This window comes from Neopsephotus bourkii, unplaced genomic scaffold (genome assembly GCF_033783945.1).
Source record: "Neopsephotus bourkii isolate Nb327-2 ecotype Australia unplaced genomic scaffold, CSIRO-AGI_Nbou_v1 NB_952, whole genome shotgun sequence".
Classification (NCBI taxonomy): Eukaryota; Metazoa; Chordata; class Aves; order Psittaciformes; family Psittacidae; genus Neopsephotus; species Neopsephotus bourkii.
The window spans coordinates 41,170-61,109 of NW_026901446.1; the positions used below are offsets into that span (position 1 = coordinate 41,170).

General features: G+C 36.6%; 1 protein-coding gene across 1 annotated transcript in view; it reads left to right on the plus strand.

Moving 5' to 3' along the window:
* Positions 1 to 19,264, plus strand: part of LOC133215118 (ciliogenesis and planar polarity effector 1-like) — a gene marked incomplete at its 5' end in the record, with an annotated part of 52,106 nt that extends 32,842 nt beyond the window's left edge. Inside the window, 19 exons of the mRNA XM_061358880.1 lie at positions 836 to 999; positions 1,531 to 1,660; positions 2,526 to 2,580; positions 3,712 to 3,816; positions 4,300 to 4,392; positions 5,470 to 5,582; positions 5,821 to 6,019; positions 6,342 to 6,580; positions 7,345 to 7,438; positions 8,495 to 8,626; positions 10,055 to 10,073; positions 10,963 to 11,094; positions 12,894 to 13,059; positions 14,666 to 14,727; positions 15,152 to 15,316; positions 16,371 to 16,483; positions 16,823 to 16,906; positions 17,889 to 18,058; positions 18,727 to 19,264. Coding sequence (XP_061214864.1) covers positions 836 to 999; positions 1,531 to 1,660; positions 2,526 to 2,580; positions 3,712 to 3,816; positions 4,300 to 4,392; positions 5,470 to 5,582; positions 5,821 to 6,019; positions 6,342 to 6,580; positions 7,345 to 7,438; positions 8,495 to 8,626; positions 10,055 to 10,073; positions 10,963 to 11,094; positions 12,894 to 13,059; positions 14,666 to 14,727; positions 15,152 to 15,316; positions 16,371 to 16,483; positions 16,823 to 16,906; positions 17,889 to 18,058; positions 18,727 to 18,849 — 2,358 coding nt within the window. The remainder of the gene's footprint in view (positions 1 to 835; positions 1,000 to 1,530; positions 1,661 to 2,525; positions 2,581 to 3,711; positions 3,817 to 4,299; positions 4,393 to 5,469; positions 5,583 to 5,820; positions 6,020 to 6,341; positions 6,581 to 7,344; positions 7,439 to 8,494; positions 8,627 to 10,054; positions 10,074 to 10,962; positions 11,095 to 12,893; positions 13,060 to 14,665; positions 14,728 to 15,151; positions 15,317 to 16,370; positions 16,484 to 16,822; positions 16,907 to 17,888; positions 18,059 to 18,726) is intronic.
* Between the last annotated feature and the right edge of the window lie 676 nt (positions 19,265 to 19,940).

Sequence of the window (19,940 nt, forward strand, 5' to 3'; positions counted from 1 at the left end):
AAAATAAGTTAATGTTTCCAGACTGTGGAATTTGGAAGCATTTGACACAGCTGCCAGAAGGGATCTGTAACTAAGGTACCTGTTTATTGGCATGTCAATATTAGGCATGGTGCAAGCTTGGAAGTATTTTTAATGATGTTAGATTGGTTTCACATTCCATCATTCATCAGCAGTCACCTGAATTAGTAATGAATATAGGAATTTACTTTCTAAAAAACGGCATAATACTTACATGACAAAACCCAGTTCCATTGTTGCAGAAATATAGGTAGAATTATTTCCAGAAATGCAAAGAATGCAGTAAGGAATTCTCTTTTCTTAAGGGCAGAAATGGAATGCTAAAAATATTAGTAAGAAAACCTTACCTTTGGATTCAAAATTTGATGTTTTGAGAAGTGTTCTAATAGACATATGCATTCCAGTTGAAAGGAGTGGAAATAATTTTCCTTGAAGGGTGCTCCTTCAGTACTTGTCTACATCACATGGTTCCTGCTGTCATCCTCAACTACATACATTAGGTATGCAAATATTAGTGAAATATGTTCTGTGAAGAAAATTAGTGTAGAATCATAGAATAGTTTGGGTTGAAAGGGACCTTTGAAGGTCATCTAGTCCAACCCTTTTGTTTGCTTACTTTCAGAATACAGTTTACACACGTACACATTCATTGAGATTCTGGTCTGATGCCGTTCATGTTACATTTTCACTTTCTCAAACAGCTATGGAAGTGATGTTTGTATAACTGAGATGCAAAATTTTCATCCAGTCTGACTGGCGTCCCCCTCCTGTTTTGTGCATTGTTTCATTTTGCTTCTTTCTCTCTGAATACTTTCAGGCACCAAAACTCATTCCACTTCAAGATCTCATTGCATTTGAGCAATGCCACCAGCATGATACTGTGCCCAGTACTTCCTTTGGACACGACCGAAGTGAACCCATCCAGTTACTAAAAACTGACGTTGAACCATTTGAACTAAAAATGCAGAATAATAGAAAAAGGCAAGCTAACTTTTAAAGTGGGTCTTTATTTTGAAAGACTTACTGGTAACCTATATGTTCTAGATTTGAAATCAGTGGGAGTTTTTACAGAAGCTTCAAATAAAGTAGAGGAGAAAAAAATAGTAAGTATTAATAAAGACTCAGCAGGAGAAGCTTAGCATTAGGGTATGAAGGGGCTGTTGCTGCTACCAGGCTGATAGGAGGAAGTTTCAAGGGGGAATGATTTACATGCTGGTACCTGTGGTTTGTGGCTGTTTGCTATATACTGTTTATGTAGTGCTTTGCTGTTTACCCAGTGAATCCTAACAAGCTACTATCTGCACAGAGTGTCATCACTGTAGTAATTTTTGACAAGGGTTATCCTTTTTCAGTATAAATCAAGATGTAGGCTCTGTTTCTGAATCGGTTATGTTTGTCTTTTCCATCTTTTATTTCATTATATATTTCTTAACAGTAATATTTTTTAGAAAATGATAGGTAATTTTATTGTTTCGGTTCTGTTCTTTTTATCTGTATTTAATATGTTGACAGACAAAAGAGGCGTGATAAGATACAAATGAAAGAGAAGGAGGAAAAGAAGAAACAAACTGTGTCCTTCTGCCCAGATGACTCTATCATCAGTATCAGTGATTCAGTGATGGCTGTTGAATCAGGGACTGAGGTATACAAAAACAGTTATTTTCCATTCAAGTATTAAGTAGAAAGAAGCAGGAAACTGTAAACCAGAACAATTGTGTAAATCTCCTTCAGGCTCTAGCCTAGAAACACTGTATGTCTTGCATTTCCTGTAAAGAAGAGATTTGTTTTTATGAAGTATTCCAAGGTTGGTTTTGTTTTGCCTGGGACATGAACATGGCTATTTTGGTAGGATATTTGGGTGTATGTACGTTTAAAATGAATGTATACACAAACACTAATTGCTTAAATAAATAAATAAGTAAATACTTAGCCTAGTAGTGCTAGGGCAGATGACCCAGATATTACTCTTTTCACATGGTGCTAAACTGTGACAGTACAAGAGTGAGTATGGGGAGCATGAGGTCTCAGTTTTCTCTCAGCCAAGAAACTGAGAAGGTCTTCATCAAGCTGGGTTTTGATTTATGGAGTTCTACTGTTTGCCTAGGCTTTTCTGCTATCTTTTCACATATTTGGGGGTTAACCTTGCAAGTATCGAGTTTCAAGCTGGAACACTACTGGATTAAAACCTAGATCAGTACTCAGGAGCATTGGGCTCTATTTCTCAGAGCCTTATCAGACGTGGGAGATGTTCATTATAGTACAGCAGATAAATTTGTTACTGCAGATGACTCCAAGGTACATATGGGGAAGAATGTTACATTATCAGTAATTCCACTAAGTTGGAATGGATAAGAAGTATTAAAGAAGGGGTTAAGAAAAGTACATTATAATGATCCTCCCCCAGTCTTTAGTCAAATGGGGTATATTGGAAAGTTAACAGCATCAAGAAAGTCTTTAACTGGCATTGGAACTATTTTTTAAGATAATTATTTTTCTTCTTATATTAGGATCAAGAAGCAAAATCTACCTCTTACCTTCAAGATGCTTTTTTCATTTCAACAGGCAAGTACAATTCTTCTTAATGCTTTGTGTTGTTAATTAAACTAAGTCAAGGAACAGAAGTTTGTTAGATTTCAGAGGAAAACTCCACAGTCATCAAGGTGTTAAAAACTCAAGTTGTGCAGTTGGTGGTCAGTACAGTGTGATGGCTTATGAGTTCTTCCCCAGAACATGAGCAAAACCTTTCAGGATGTACAACAGATACTCAGTTTTTTTTGGGGGGATAGTAAGTTTCTGAGTTATTAGTGTGGAGAGAGATGCATGCAAATTTAAGATCTTCTACCAGTTATCTGTAAGTTCAGAAAAATTCTCATGAACATTATAGAAGTATGTTAGGTTCTTTTAAAAAACAGTGGCAATCTTGCACTTATGTTTATAAACAACAGACTTCCCAAATAATAACAAGTATACTGAGTGAATTTCAGTAACTGGCTCACAGTGACTTAAGGTCATGTGGTTTATGTTAATGTGATTTATTAGAAGAATGCTGCAAATAATGATTTTAAATTCTAAATAATTTGTTTGGTTTTGAAATATATATTTTTTATTATCATTTTGTCTACTTACACAAAATATAAGGCTCTTTTGAAAGAAACTGAATGTTTACAATATTTCTAGCTTGCAAAATAAAAATACTGCCTATAGAAAGATTTGCTTCTTTTTAGTGCATTAATTCAGCACAATATTTAGTCCCATCAGAGGACAAAATGCAAGCCATTCTCTGAAGTCTGGCATTAGAAGAAATACTGGCTGGCAATTCTCTATAGAAACACCAATAAAGAAAGAAAGGTATTAATGTCAAATATTTCTCCCTTTTTAAAATATGAACCAAATTGTTACTGTCCAACATACTAAAATATCTAATTTAAAAATCACACCTCCAGACTAAGCCTTAATATTAATTCAACATAACATTGTAGGTTTTAGTACAGCTGCATATTCACACAAAGCAGGTAGTACAGACTTTTCTTAAAATCATTCATGAAATATGCGTAGGGAAAGGTTAAAACTATCTGTCAGAAATGTAAAGAAAAATCTGTTGGAGCCCTTAGTGTTGAGTCGGTATCACTGGTTTTATAGGTTTATAGTACTTGCATTATTTGTAGATGCCTATTGTATATTATCACATTTTAGACACAAAGGGGGAAGCAATTACTGTTTCAGCGGATCTGCATTACGTGGCTTTTACAGGAAAAAAAACAGCAGAAACTCAAGATGCAAGTACAAGTACTCACCCTGGTAAGTGCTACCCATGTGGCCTGCAGCAACCAACTATTTCTGGTATTGCTTCTTGTTAATTGAAGTATTTTCTTGGTTTCCAAAGTGAAGTTTTTAAAGGGAAAAATAGTTTTTCATGCTCCTAACTTTTTGTTTCAAAAAGTATTAAACCAAAAGATACTGATAAATAAATCACACAATTTTATGTTAAAATTATGATAAATAAATGTATTACTGGTGCAGTCATGTAAGAGTCTCCACGTGCTTTCTCAAAGTCAATTCTGCTGTGACTTTCTTCTGAAAGCTCATTGTACCTTAGATGAACTTTATCTTTGCATTTCAGACAGTATGTCACTGAAATTATTCCTCTGCCTCTTTCCCCCAACTTTGGTTGTGAGCTAGGAAGTTAGGAATGCCCATTCAAGTAATGCCATCTGCGTCTTTACGTTCCTTAAATTCATGGGTTGTTTTTTTGTTTGTTTTTGTTTTTTCCCCCTTATCCAGTGCTCAAATCGTATCAGGATGTTGGAGTCAGTGCTGGAAATGAAATTTCTGAATCTCAAAACAATGAGTCAGTCATGTCTCTTCCTGTGTCAGGTGTGGCTTCAGTGTTTCTCTACTTCATTTAGTTTTGTGGAATTATGCAAAAATACTGCTATTTTAATGCGGGTTTTGATAATGAGATAGCTTAATGCAGGATATAGATAAGAGTATGATAATTTATCTACTTCTCAAAACCAACTGTGAAATAACTACAATACAGAGTATGAAAAGTTTGGCTGAAATTTTTCATGGTGCACTATACCTGTGCTTTTGTTTTCCTTTATGAGCAATTACATTTGTGGATTTCAGCTTGGTTTTAGCGCTGGTTAATCTTGGGGAGGTGGTGTTATGTAGTCCAAATGGCTTGATAAGTGGGATGTTGAGACAGATCGCTGCTCCACATAAAATAGAGCTGTAGTAGCTCAGCTAATTAAACAGTTTTTCCATGCATATGGTAAGTTGTGTAATAGCTATATGCCAGGTAACAATGTTCCAGTCTCAAACAGGAATTTTATTCCCAACCAGTCATCTTTTGGGTCAGTTTGTAGAACAAAAAATAGAAGGTAAGTTTGATTTTGGGCTAAGAAAGATTTATTTGGGTTTTGGTGTTCTCCCCCGTTTTATAAATCTTTGATAAATTGTACTACGCATAATTCAGTAGCTAAGTATTTTTCCTATAGAGCCAAGTGAGCATATTAACTTTTCCTTTCTTTTAGAATTCAAGTGTTGTTCCATTTGGAAGAACATTTTACTACATCACATGACTTCTTTGCAGATAGTTCATTGGAGATGTTTCTTGCCAAGTAGTATCATTTATTTGGATCAAATAAAAATACACCTTTTTAGTATATTCATGAGGGAATTGGAAAAGAAAAACAATTAGGCTACAGTGTGTTGCTGTGGTTTTAATCTTTTGAGTATTTTTCTGCTAATTTGTCACCAAATAATTTATTAATTTATTGTTAGAAGTGAACATTAAATAAGACTATTAAGGTGCATTGTCTATTTTTTTAAAGAAATACTTACCAAGCTTTTCTCACCATTTAGAATGCAGACCTGTTTCCTAATAGTTTGTCTGAAATTTTGTGGCTTTTACTCTAAATATAACACTGACTTACTCTTTTCTCATAGAAATGTCTAGTGTCCCTGAGATACCAGTACAAGACGCGTATTTAAACCAGAGATTCCCCACTGAAGTGAATGAGACACCTTTGCCATCCTTTCTGTCAGATGCACCTGATTTGGTTAGTGGTCCAATGTACATAATAATTGAAACAAATTTTTAATGTACTGTTTGTCTTACCTTATGAATTGACTCATCTGGATGAATCAGTTGTATAATACTGTAAGGAAGACTGTAGTTATTTTGTCCGCAAAATAAAAAAGTCTTTCAATTCAATCTGGTAAGAAGTAATCACAGGAGGTGGCTAATATATGCAAGACACATACCACATAATTCTTCATAAACTTTTTCTTTTTTAGAGTGAACATGAATATATCAGTGTGATTGATATTGAAGACAATGATATACTTAACAATTTGCCTGTGATACCCAAGTCTGCAGAAGAGACAGCTACTGCACAGCAAAATGATAAGCTTGAAATTCCATCTACTAAAAAACTTCATCACATGATAGTATCTGTTACTAATGCAATTCCACCCCAGGTGCTTCAGAAGAAAGGTAAACCATTTCATTTTTAAATCAGAAAAAAAGAGGTATGTACTTTCATTGTAACACCGTTATCTCCCACAGAAAGCCTGCAACCTTTCTCCAGCTCACCTTCTGCTTTTTTAGCCTTATGTATAAAAACATTTACACATTTAAATTCTTTTCTGATGGTTCCGGCTTCCTAAAACATGCTATTAGGTGTAGCACAGCTATGCCTAGTCACTTAAATGTTTGCAGGTTTCCACCAACAGTGAAGTTAATTTGGTGCAGTTTTTGCATCAGCATTCAGAAATGTCAGTGCATTCTTTTTTTTTTTCTTTTTTTTTTTTCCAAGGCAATCATCTGAAAAATTTATCAAGCCAAGTGCAGAAGGAAGATAAGCCAGTTGCTGCAACAGATAGTGTAACCTGGAACATACTACATGAAGATGACAGAGCTCCTGCTCCAGGACTTCCATCCAAAGTAATTGGTAAAGAATACTTTTCCACAAAGCAGCAAGAAATGGATATGCAATTACAGAGATTACAGAACATTACAGAAAATATGGAGGAGGATTTCAGAAATACCGAACAGGTGAGTTCTGACTGCTAGCTCTTGTGTCTGAAACAATTTATTTTGTAACTTATTTCACCTAAAGGCAAAATCTGCATCTTGGAATCATGTATGTTTACATCTGATTAGCATGTGTTGAGAGAAATCAAGAGTAATACACAGTTCTTTCACCTATTGTGCTGTATCTGCTGGCTGACATGGTTACATACAATGGACCAAATGCTGTCGGGATTGTGATTATCTCAGTGAATAGGTAGAATACCTAGTTTCTCTGCAACTGGGAAAATGGAATAGCACAAAAATTCAATCTGAGCAGTAGATCTTTTTGGCAAAGATTTCTGCAGTTGTACTTCTGCAGTATATGTAACTTTCTGGAACCTGTTCCTGTTTATTTCATAAAATGAGACCCCACCTTCAGTACTACATTCAGCTCTGGGACCCCCAAAAAAAGAGAGATACAGAGCTGCTCGAGCAAGTCCAGAGGAGGGCCAAGAATATGATCAGAGGGCTGGAGCACCCCTCCTATGAAGAGAGGCTGAAAGTGCTGGGGTTTTTCAGAGTGGTGAAGAGAAGGAGTAAGGATCCAGGTTAAAATCTTTAGTTGAACTGAACCTACTTGAGCTACTTTGATTCCTGAACCAAAATAAGATACTCCATTAAATTATGTATAGGATTCTGAGGAAAAAAATGTATTAAAAGCTAACTTCGCATGAATGTCTGAGGTGCAAGTCTCACAAATACTGTGGAAAAAGTATCATTACTTAGTTTTTGGGTTTCATTTATAGCTAGTGAAGATGATAGAAGATTTTGAAACGGCTGCCAGTTCAGACCTTGGTGGTGATCCTTCACTCTCTGAAAATGCTAGAATCAACAAAGATGGTATGTGTTCAGTTAACAGAAGGGTAGTAAACTTGCAATTGAATGTTAAAGTTGATTAACTTTTAATTATCACTTAAGTTTAATGCCGACCCAAAAGGCATCATTGAAATATGAACCAAAAATCAGGAAGTTGAGAGAGAGAAAGAAAATCAAAGGTAGTGAATATGATTATTATGGGTACTGCTTCAACAAAAATGCATTTGAAAATATCTGTGTATTTTGATGTTTCCCAAACCCATAATTCAGCACTTAGTGAAAGGGTTTTAAACATAAGTACATATTTCTATTGTATCATAAAATCAAATCATGGTGCTTATGAATGCTTTGCTTGTTGGTATTAAATGATATGAAAGTTATCTTCAGTTTTTGTTGTGTATATAAAGAAACTTTCTTCATGAATCTTCAGTGGCTATTTAGTTGTAAAATCTGCTGATCTTTATAAAACCTTACAGAAGCTGAGTATCTGCTAGAGCTGATGTACTGAATAGTTTATTGTTTGTGTAACAATTGACTATATAGGACCTATTTTCTTATAGCTTTTGTACTGTGCCAAGGAGGAGCATACGAGGGGTACCTATGTGAGGTCCATTTTACATTCATACCAAAAGATAGTCTAATCTACTTACAAAGTTAATACAAAGCCAAGTGGTAGAACCAAATCATGGCCATGATTTATATGTAGGACTATTTAAGATATTCATTAGCCTCACACAGATCAACTTAGATTTTAGTCTTTTTGTTTCCTTGTATGGGACTGGTGCATGCATCACAGCTCTGATAGTGCCCTGTCATAGTGAAGCACAACTAATCTTGGTTCAGGTTGTTAACATAAACTAACTATGCCACTAACAAATGTGAATAATAGTTTATGTGTTGTGGTGGAGTTTCGTTGTTCGGGTTTTTTGGTTTTTTTTGGGTGGGGAGGGGGGTTGGTTTGATTTTTTTGTGGGTTTTTTTTTCCATTGGTTTGCACGAATTACTGTTTGGTTTGGGTTTTTTTATTTTTTTTTTTTTTGACAAAACCTGAACATTATTTGAGGGGCATGATTTTTGCAGATATTACAGGTCATGACAAGGAGGGCTTAAACCTGCAATATCCTATACCCAGTTATACTGCATTGGAAGCACGCTCCCCTGCCTCTGCAGCTTCTGCTTCTAGATTTCACAGTAGTACAAAGTCATCTTCTGGTATAATCTTCAGTGTTTATTTTTGCCTTTTTCTCCTTTTAAAAATAAGTAAAGCTTTTCTTCCCAATGTAATACTTTCTCGTTGCTGTTACACGCAATGCCAATGAGCTCATTAAAGTCAGTTATCAGTCTTTTAGAATGGCTTCATGGATGTATTTTGATAATGTGTACATATGTTCCATGACAGAGCAGTATCACTTAAGCTTTTAAAACAGTTCAGCTGTTAATTATACTTGCACTCAAATTCACCATCATTGAGGAAAAATTAGTAACTTCGGGTCTATTTCTGAAACCCATCACGGTGCTGATATGTAATTATTTCTGAAGTCTACCTGAATATAAACAGGCACTGTGCCACAAAATACTCATAGCTTCCTCACGAAGCTGTCTTTGTCATCTTTTGTCACCATTCTACCTTCCTCCTGTGTCTAGAGAGGTGAAATCTCAACTAAATCCAACCCACATCAGCAAATAAATTGTTTTATATCACTATACAGTATCTGCTGATTGTGTCCTAAAGCATTATTTTTTGAGGTCTCATTTTGCAAACTGACAGTAAATTGATTTTTGCAGTTATGAAGACTGCAGCAGCATTAATCAAGAAGGAAAAATCACTATGCAAGCAACCTATTGCCTGTGTTTAAAAATGTAGTGTGTCTTCTTTTGTCTGCACGCTGCCTGTGTTGCTTACATTGAAGTTCTAATGATATGTACTTTGTACAGGTGAACATATATTTTCCACTCACATTTGCAGCAAACTATCTTAAAAGGTGTTAAAACACAACTCCTATAGCTGCATACAGCAGAAGTTAATCTCAAATGGCATCCGTGCACAGATGAATTTTATAAACAGTAATACACTTAGTTTTCTCTTGAAGTATAAACTTGTTACTTGCAAGGTAAAACACTGTAGGTGATACTGAGTTGCAACTATAATATTTTGAGAGTGGAATTCGAGTTAGGAACGATAATAATGCTCTTCCTTCCAAGACATCCATACCGCTCTTCAGCTGCACTTCCTGAATTCCGGGAGTTTGCACTCTGGCTTCTTCAAGTAAACAGCAATTGTTAATTTGCCATAGAACACGGTATAGCTTATTGGAGCCTATAATTCTCAATCAGTTGGAACTGATAAACTTAGTTTGATTGTGGCAGAAGACTAACAAGAGTGATCTTCAATCTTCCTAACAAAACTAGCCATGTCAGCCAGGGAGCTGTTAATGTTCGCTGAAGACTACATATTAATCTTAACAGTTGATGACATGCTCTCTTGGGTCATTAAACTTATGTTCAATATTAATTTATTTTTAATGTTAGCATATTCAGGTTGAGGTATTTCTGTATTTTATCCTATGGGCTGCTTAACTTGTGTTACTAATTTGTCTATAACTGCAAAACTTATAATAACAAAGGCTGTTTCTGTTTCAGGCAAAGATCTATGTGATAGGTATGTATTTTGATACTGGCTTTACTGAAACTTTGTTTACTTTAAACTCCTACTAAAAAGTGGACTGTCAAGGTGGAACCATCACTTATGTAAAAACCTAAGCATTCATTTTCAGACTGAATAGAAGCCTTTTTATTAATTAATTTCAGGCATTTACTCTGACTTCTGTAGTGCCTGTTAAATTTACTTCATGCAAATGCTGTGTTAGCATTCAAAGTTGCTTTCTAGTTACAAGTAACAGATCTGTTAATATAGATGCTGCTATTGCCTATGTGTGTGTTTTATTTCTTGTATGTGCAAAGCACTAGTTTTTGAACAAGGATATGTAACAGCTGCTAGTAGTCATATACTGTGGCCAGCTATCACCAGAAAGTTTTGGAAATGTTACCATATGAACAGGGTAGAACAACAGACTGAAGCACCCTGTGGATGCTCCTGGTCTTCTGGCCTGCCAGGCTCAGCCTCCTCTGGGCCGTCCGTGTTCACGCACCCCAGTGGAGGTCAGGCATTTCACCTCTGGATGGGGCCATGTTTCTGGATGGTTTACTTAAAGCCCATTTTGTTGCAGTACCCCTGATGTTAGTCAGATCTCACTCATTCTGTCCCTTTCACACGTGTGAGGCTAATTGTTGGCTGAAGTGTACAGGATGACAGCAAAGCTAAGATGGTGGCTGCTAACTTTTTTAAGACAATACATCTACACACATACCCAGGTTTTGCTTGTGCATTAGCATAGTGAGATGTAGGGGAAAGAATATTCAGGCCAAAGGCTTCCCTTTAAATGACGTGAATATTCTGCTGTTAAGCGTAAAAGGAAAGATTTTAGCTTGTTCTTCTTACAGGCATGTTCTACTTTAAATTTGTAACAATTTTTTCTCCTGACTTTAAGCCCTTTAGAAGATCCCCTACAAATTACTGGCCTGAGTGGTGTTACTGATATCATTACTGATCTTGTAGTAAAAGGTGATGTCTGTCCTTTGGAGTTGGGCTTTACAAAACTACAAGCTGAGAAAATCTCCAGGTAAACCATGGCTGCATTTTGTTACATGTTAGTTAAATAATTTTAACCCTGTTTATTCTTCTCATAGTTCACACCCTGTAAACAATGGAAACAAGCATATAATTTAACTTGATGTTAATTAGACTAGTATTAAAACTGTTTAATAGCCACTATTTTACAGCTATTATTGTCACATGTACAAATTACATTTTTTTTTATTTTGGTTTTGAAATTCTTTCCTTTCTACTTGCTTGTTCATCTTTTACCAGGTGTAGGCTAGAGCACAGCTCTATATATACAGGAAATTCAGTTCAGCCAAGGTGACTGGAGACTTCTAAAAGATAAAATAGAAATTTCCTGTCAGTGGCAAAGCAGCTTCACAACCTTCTGGCCCCAGTCTCCAGCTTGTCATGCTCCCCTCCCTGCTGGAGGTTTCTCCACCTTCCTGACAGTCAGTTACAAAGTCAGCTGTGTTCTTTCCTGAGATAGGTTGAAATTACAGCTGTTTCCTACTGTTGTTTGTGGTATCAGTTGCTTACAAGACAAAAAATACAGCTGTTTAGGATGCCAAGCAGTCTGTTGCGTTAGTGCAACAGTTCACACCAGTTTAAGATACCTGTTTCAGGATGTTCTAATGACTGATTTGAGTAGAAGGTAGTGCTCTGGTTTACATGTTCTAAGATTTATTCAGATTGTAGAAGGAGCTCAAGAGGTTCAAAGTTTAATCTCTGCACAAATTAGTATATCCTTGTGATCCTTTGAGAATTACAAACACATTAGTAATGACTACATCAACATTTAAATGTTGCTAGCTGTTTTGTGCAAGTATATGAATACTTCCAGAATCACTAAAAATTTCAGAAATGTGTTCAAGTTGTATTTAATCAAACCTGACCAGGGACCTAAACGCAACTCAGTTTCACCTACTTATTTTCATACATGACTGCGAGCACTTCTGATAATGACACTTCCCATTGCCATAAAGTAAATCATATTCAGTTGTGTCAAAGCTGTAATTCCCTGAGGACTTCAATGCTTCAATCCATAAGCTTTCAGTTGAACTTACAGCTACTAAAGATACCTTATTTTTCTACAATCATATCTTCTTTTGTTTCTGGAATTATTAGTACCTGCCAGCCTTGAAAGTGAGAGAAGTTTAAAAATGAGACATTTATAATAGAAACACTTGTCTTGGAAAAATCTGTTAAATTTTGGGGGCAGTACTTTCAGTTTTGCAGTGAAGAAAACATGTATTTCCCAGCTGCTTATTTTAAAGACAATTGCAAGATGAATTAGTAAGTATTTCTGAAGAACTCTGGAAATACATTTATGTTAGCATTTCTTACTGGCTGTGCATTTAATATTCTGAGTTAGTGTTTTTTAAATTACATTGAACAGATAGACATGTGAAGGAGCTCATAGATTGATAGGATGCAACAAAAAGGATTACAATCTCACTGGTCTTCTTTTCTTCTTAGATACTTACATGTGCTTAAAACTAAAGATCAAAGCACAGTGACTTGCAGGGGTTTTGTCCTATTAATCCTATAAACAATAACAGATGGTCCACATTTAAAGCTTTGGTCCTGTTATCTGAATGTAGTTGACAAATTAAAAAAAAATAGGGATCATCTTGGAAATTACTTGTGTGACAGGATTTTGTGAAGTTTTGAAAAGGAAAACTTCTCCATTTTTCATTACTTACTCTTTCAGCTGAATTAGAATTGTAAAGGAATTGCAGTATTATTATTATGTGTAGCTGCAATTGTTTGCAGTTTAGAGAATGAGCTAGATTATTTGCAATTTATATCTGCTCTCAGGGTTCATGATTCTGCTGCTGGACATTCTCGAAAGACGGAAAAGGAGAAGAAAGAGATACAAGCATGGATGAAAAGAAAGCAAAAGGAAAGAATGAGAGAATATATAAAGAAACTGGATGAACAAAGACAGAAAGAGCATAATCCATTCAGTCCAAGAAAGAATGGGGTAGGAATAATGGATATCATAAAGAGTATTTGTTCTGTATTTTACAAGTGTTGATTGTTCAGGTTAGAAAATACGAAGGTTGTTGGTGATATTTTTTTTTTTTTTCCTATTTTAATGTTGGTTTTATTGGAACCATCTTTAGTTGTGTCAGAAGTGATCAGTAAGCAAATATACCATGTTGCAGTAATGACAGTTCAGGTGGCAATTACAACCTGTCCCCCAGCTCTAGATTCAGGAAGCATAGTCCATTGACTGTAATGGATAAAGCTGTAACATATAATGGATAAAAGCTGTACTTTGTCAGGGAGTGATAACTACAAAGGTTGTAAAGATGTGTTTACATTTTGTTTCAACTGCCCTTGCACCTTCCTAAAACCCTCAATGAATTTAAAAGGTGAAGTTCAGATGCCAGCATCCTTTACAAATGCAACAGGATACTGAGGGCAGCCATCCTTGTCATTCACACAAACGTTAAGTGTATGCACTTACCAGAGTGTCAGCAGGGATGTTAGAATTGAAGGCTGGTTTCAGTACAGGCACAGCACACAATGCCTTCCCTCCCAGAATTATTTTAATTTTAAGTTTAATTAGTAAAAGCACTTGTGTTTCTTCTGATCTACACTGCTGGAAGTAACCCAAGGTGGGGGGGAATGGGGGAGTGGAAGTACAAATGTGGTTCAGAAATTATTTCCCAATCAGTGTTAAGTCTTAAAATACGCATTTGTCACCTGGATACCTTTCGGAACCAGAAAAGACACTGCTGAGTCAGGGAAAGCTTCAGGGATACAGGACGTGAGACCTAGCAACAGCAAATACATCCCTGTACTTTCTGATCATCAGCAGAATGCAGGGTACGCTGTAAATTCTTTCATGATGAAGCTACACTGTTTTTGACTCCCAAGCAACAAACATGTAACACACAAAAGTTTCCTATTATTAAGTAATATTCACTTTAGAAAGAGTGACGGATCTCATCTATGAAATACAGCATTTCCCACGGTATTAAACAGTCTTTTAGAGTTGAACCTGACTGCTCTTTTGTACATATTTAGAGAGAAGTGATTCAGGAAAAATGTATCCTGCTTCTCTCCCTCTCCTTTGTTGCCAACTCATATATATTTGATGCTTTTGTTACAAGCTTTTCTTCTGAAATCATTAGATGGATTCTCAGCTTTTGGTAGTTTTTTTATTTATTTCATTTTTAGAAGAAGGTGCTAAAAAAATAAAATGGTACACTAGCAAACACAGGTCAAAGTGTAACCTAACCCTTTTTTTTTAAAACTAGTTGCTGTTAGGAATGTCACTGATTTTTAGGAAACTGAAGGTGAGGCCATTTGAAACTGGGCTTGACATCTCCTCAAGAATGTTAGTGTTGCTGACCTATGGAAGGTGTGGCTGCAAGCTTTCAGTATATTTTTGGAGACTGAAAAGTTACAGAGGCAGTCTTACCTGAATTTCGTAATAGGACCATGTGCTTTCATATTGTTGTTCATTGAGGAGAGTGTTTTAAACAGTAATTGTCAAGTCAAATAGGTGTACATTCTAAGAGTAAGAGATTGGAATGAAATACGTGATAACTTAATGATTATTATTCTTTCTTGCACAGCATTGTAGTCTTACGTCTAAGGATATTAAATGCTTCCAGAAGATGAAAGAAGAAAAACACAAGTAAGTTTCTATAAATATAAGTTGTTGTATTCTTGTTTATTTATTAATATTCCAGGTTAGCTGTCTATGAAACTTCAGCTATAAATGACATTTCAGTCAGAAGCATAAGTAATCCATATTTGCTTTATGATTTAGGAAAACTCAGAACAGATTTCATCCTTTGACTTTATTTTTTACTTCCTGGATATGATTTTTTTCTTTATTTTTTTTATTCCCCCAACATTGACTTACTTATTCTGACAAACCCATTGTTAATAAATGTCTTAGCTTTCGGTGATGAGCTTAGAAGAATTAGGGTATCTTCTCTGAAAGTGAAAAAATGCGTTCTGTTCTGGTTAGCATATAACCTTACTAGAGTCACAAGCCATCTGCAATGAAATGAGTGACAGCATGAGGTAATATATAATACTTCTTTTCTCCACAGAGCCCTGTTAACTGAACATCACAATGTAAGAATATCACAAGCACTTTCACTGATGAATGAAATGTTATCTGAAACAGTGGTGGTAACAGCAGATGAATATAGAACACTGCCAAAGACAAGATCACCTCAAGAGTACAAAAAAAGGTGTATGGCACCTGCTAAAAGGTAACAACCTTATAAGTGTTAAACCTGCTCTAATGTATTGGTGTGTTTACCACACTTCAAGTCAGTCTGCAGTTTGAAGCTGACTGATACAGGATTAGCTTTACAGAAGCTTTATATTCCGGCAGAATCAAAGGTACACTTTGTATCAGAGATGTCTTAAGTTCCTGTACCAGTCTTTTTCCATCCACTTGTATAGTCTTGGAGGGAACCTTAAAAATGCTTTTCAGAGCCAGGTCTAGTCAGAGATGTAATCAATGTCCTCACCCATTCCACTCAAAAGCAATTGCCCTGGACTATAGCCAGCAACCCAGTTAATGATCTGAAGAGCATCTAGTAACAAGTGAGAAACAAATAAAAATACCATTGTCCATGCATACAGACTAATTTGACTTCAGCAAACTCTAGGTTTACTGTCTTCCTTTTTAGTTTTTTTTCATTACCTAGGAATTATTTTTTCTTCTGCACTTTGGTGCTTATTGCCTTTTGAGGAGATGATGTTATGAGTATTATAAATTGGTAGATTTATTCTCTTTGATGGCATTAACATCATGTTGTGTATATGTAAGCCAGGTGTATACTGCAGTTTCCTCTTCTACATACTATTTTATGTTTTCCAGAATAATAGAGCAAATAATCCTGTAACTGCCAAACTTAAATATTTCTGCATCTGTTTTTAGTAATTGAAGTTCCAGAACAGAACTTTATGAGGGCAGTTTAAGTACATCAGCCCTGCCAGAATCAAAAGCACTAGGGAATGTCACTGTAGGAAGCCACCTTAGGAATGGCACTAACTTCTAAGTTTTGTGGGCTGCCTCTTTGTAAAGCCAATTTGGTGTCTTCACTGTGATTGCCAGCAGTTCTGGTTCTCATGGGACTTGCTGGGCTCACAGTCAGCGTGTTTTGCTGATCCTCAGCTAAGTGGGCTGAAGGAGGTTTCTGATCTTTTTGCATCATCTGAGTAAGATCTGTTAGATCTAAGTTGTGTGGGGGAATGCTGTGTGGTAGACAGTGGTAATTATTTTGGGCTTTGTTTTTTGTTTTTTTCTTGTTGTAGAGGGCATCCAAACAGTTCTGTTGTGTCAGAAAGGAGCAGAATTGCTGCCAAACCTAGCCTTGGGCAAAAAGTATGCTGTTCCACTCCATCTCTTGGTTTAACACATTCCAGGGGTAAGTACAGAACTTTATTAAAAAAGCACAAACTGGAGATGATAATCTTTAACTTACTACAGGATTTCGTAAGGGAGGAGCTTTAATACCTATGTAGAAAGTCAGATTAATAATCCCGGAGGCTTCCTGTTTTGAGACTTTCGTAACAGTGCTGTCATTGGTCTGCTAGATTATGAGTTAACCTTTCCTTATCTCTTTCTAAATCCAGAGTAGCATAATTTGTCATAGCGAGAGTACTGTGTAATCCAGGAAGCAAGCTCACACATTATTTTGAAGCATCTTTTGTGTAGTTTCGATCTGATGCACCTAAGAGAGGAAACGCTTTCTTTATCTTTCCAGGAAAAGCTTGTACTCTCCTTCAAAAAAGTGCTTCCAGAGGAAGAATGAAAACCGCTGCAAATTGTCCTGTTAATTCTAGACACTGTAAGTCACATAGAGCATTGACATAGTGCTGTTCAGCTACGTAGGACAGGGGGAAAACAAGACAGGGAACACATTTCAGAAAACATCCTGGGTAAAATTTATGCAATGTAGACCTCAGAATAGGCCTCAGAATACTGAAACAGGCGTTACAATGTCATGAGGGACAGAGGACTTTTCTTTTGTTCAGCTGAAACACACAGGGAAAGTTAATTATTAGTACAGTACACAAGTATTCTGTCTCTCTGTTACCTTTCTAGCACTGCTTACTTTCTGAGTATCACTTCGTATAGTATCTGTTTAAGATACAATTTTGTCACAGAGTGGAAAAATCTATGACTGAACTTTTTTTTTTTTAATTTGGGATTTTAGTAATCTTTTTTTTTTTTCCCTGTGCCTGTCTCTGTAGGTCTGGATCCACAAAAATTTGTTCGCATAAATGTTTACTCCTAATCATATTCTTGAAGAGATGTGAGATTTTCACACCCCTACAAGTGTGAAAAAGTCACTCTCCTCCTTTCCATATATTCTCACTTTGAGCTCTAAATGCAGGTTGACCTTTTTCTGATTTAACATCACCTTCTTGTATCAGATCCTCTGGTATGTACCATCACTGCTAAGGGTATCACTAAATTTCCATGTCTTCTAAGAGGCACTAATCCAGAATTTACACAGTTTTATTCTTCTGTCAAATAATGTAGCAATATCCCTGTTTGAGGACTGCACTACAGAGCCTGCATGCTGTAGGCACTGTGGATAGTCCTGTTCCACTTCGTGTTCTGTATTCCACGTGTCTGCGTGTCAGGAGGACAGTTCAGAGCATGAAGCATTAGTTCAAGACTACAGGTCATGCTGGTCTTCACATGTTTTCACACTGCTTCAGTTCTTAGAACTTGGAGCTTCTGTTCTTGAAGAAGTTTCAGGACATGCAGGAGTAAACAGCAAGAAATGTTACAGTGCCATGGTTGGCTTGTTTTCTCCTCAGCTGCTGAGTACAGAGTCAGCAGAACATCAAAACAAAGCCATCCACACCTTGCCACCACAGTTCAGACAGAAGAACTTCATCAAGAGACTGATCGAGACATAGTAAGCCCTTGGACTGTGCCTGATGATATCCAAAGAATACTTCGAGATACTCATGACTCCCTGTTTCAGGTAGAATCTCTGCTTGTTCTGGGAATGATCTGATACTTGCCATTTAATACTTTGTTTACTTCTGCTTTATTTAAAACGTGGATGTCTGTTCAAAACCTGTGGATGGGGTAGATACAGGGGGATATAGATGGTGGTGATTCAACAGAACTACATTTTCTCTTTACAAGCAAAATCAATTCTTTTGAGCCTTGAAAAGGAATGTTCTTTGTTGTCTGTCCAGGCAACAGATGGCTAGTGAGAGTGCGTAAACAGTAAAATAAATCAGATTTGTTGGGGCATAATCACAGAATGGTTTGGGGTGGAAGAGACCTTATAGATCATGTAGTTCCAATCCCCAGTCATGGGCAGTGACATGCCACTAGACCAGGTTGCTCAAAGCCCTGTTCAGCCCAGTCTTGAGCACTGCCAGGGACGGAGCAGCCACAGCTTCTCCGGGCAACTTCTGCAGTGCCTCGCCACCATCAGAGCGAAGAATTACCCCTTGTCCTACCCCTGTATGCTCTGGTATAAAATCTCTTTCCAGATTTCTTGTAGGCCCTACACATAAATACAGATACATAACTTGTTTAGGACCTCTGAAAAGAACAAGGTTGTTTTTGCTGGCTATACAGAGGCATTGTCTGTAAATGACATGCAATGATTCAGCTAATGTTCTTTTCCTCCAATAGGCCTCTGCATTGCAGCCTGGCACTGTTTACACTGATGATGTTTCTGAAAGCACAGGAAGTATCCTTAGCAAACTGGACTGGGATGCAGTTGAAGCTATGGTAGAAGATGTGGAAGACAAGTGAAAAAAAGGTCTCAGCAGTTGTTGGGAGTTTGGTTTCTGAACAGTTGCTGGAGTTCGGTTTCATTGTTCTACTTAAAATGGATTTGAGGCTTGCATTGGTGATGTTCTTAAGCAGCACAGAAACTCTTAACTGCTTTCAATCTTGCCTACATGAAATTCAGTTCTTTAACATGTAGTTTCCTTTCCGTGTATCTTCCACTTGCAAGAACTAAATATTGTTGATAAATGCAGACCAGCAGTCTCAAACAAGAGCTTCTGGGTCAGCTACTTGCACATAAAAAGTTCTATTCTATTTTAAGAACACTATATAACTGGTTTACCTTTGTATTTAATATTTAACATCATTACAGATGAACTTATTTTTGTAATTTAACATTTTGTGATAAACTGGTTTAATAAAACTTAGTTTCTGCTGATTCCTGTTGATTTACAAACCGAGTGCAATTATTTTGTACCAGTATGATTGCACACATGCACATGCATTACCCTGGTATTTTAAACCCAGCTTACTTGTACAATATTTCAGAAAAATCTCAAGATTTTGAATGACTGATAGATGTACAAGAAGTCATGCAGCAGTAAATGAAATACAAACTTTTGTTAGAGATATCAGACACCGGTATAAAACACTAAGGACAAGTACTTACTGAGGTAAAGAAAAATGTTGCTGTAATGCTGTTGTATTAGAGCTCCTCTGGCATCCCCCAGATGTTGGTAGAAAATTTTCCCATATGTTCAATGGCCATCAACTAGTTGTGGTAGCCTGAACAGATGCATTCATGGTGACTTTTCCCAGCAACAGTAGTTTTTATCTTTTCGTAGTAAATAAATACGACTTTTTCGTGGAAGTCAAAAGTGTGAAGGAAGAAAAAACTGCAAATGAGCAGTTAATTTGAAAGGGCTGAGGAATCCTTTCTTCAAGTGCCTGATGATCCATACTGTCATCATTCCTTTCCTGCCTTTCCTTCCTTTCCTTCCTTCCACCTCCTGCTTCCACAGACACCGAGTATTATGTCTACGTCCCCTTTGCTCCCCTCAAAAGCCTCGTTTGCCCAGCTCCAGGCCTGTATCTCTGCTGTGTTTGCAGCTTTG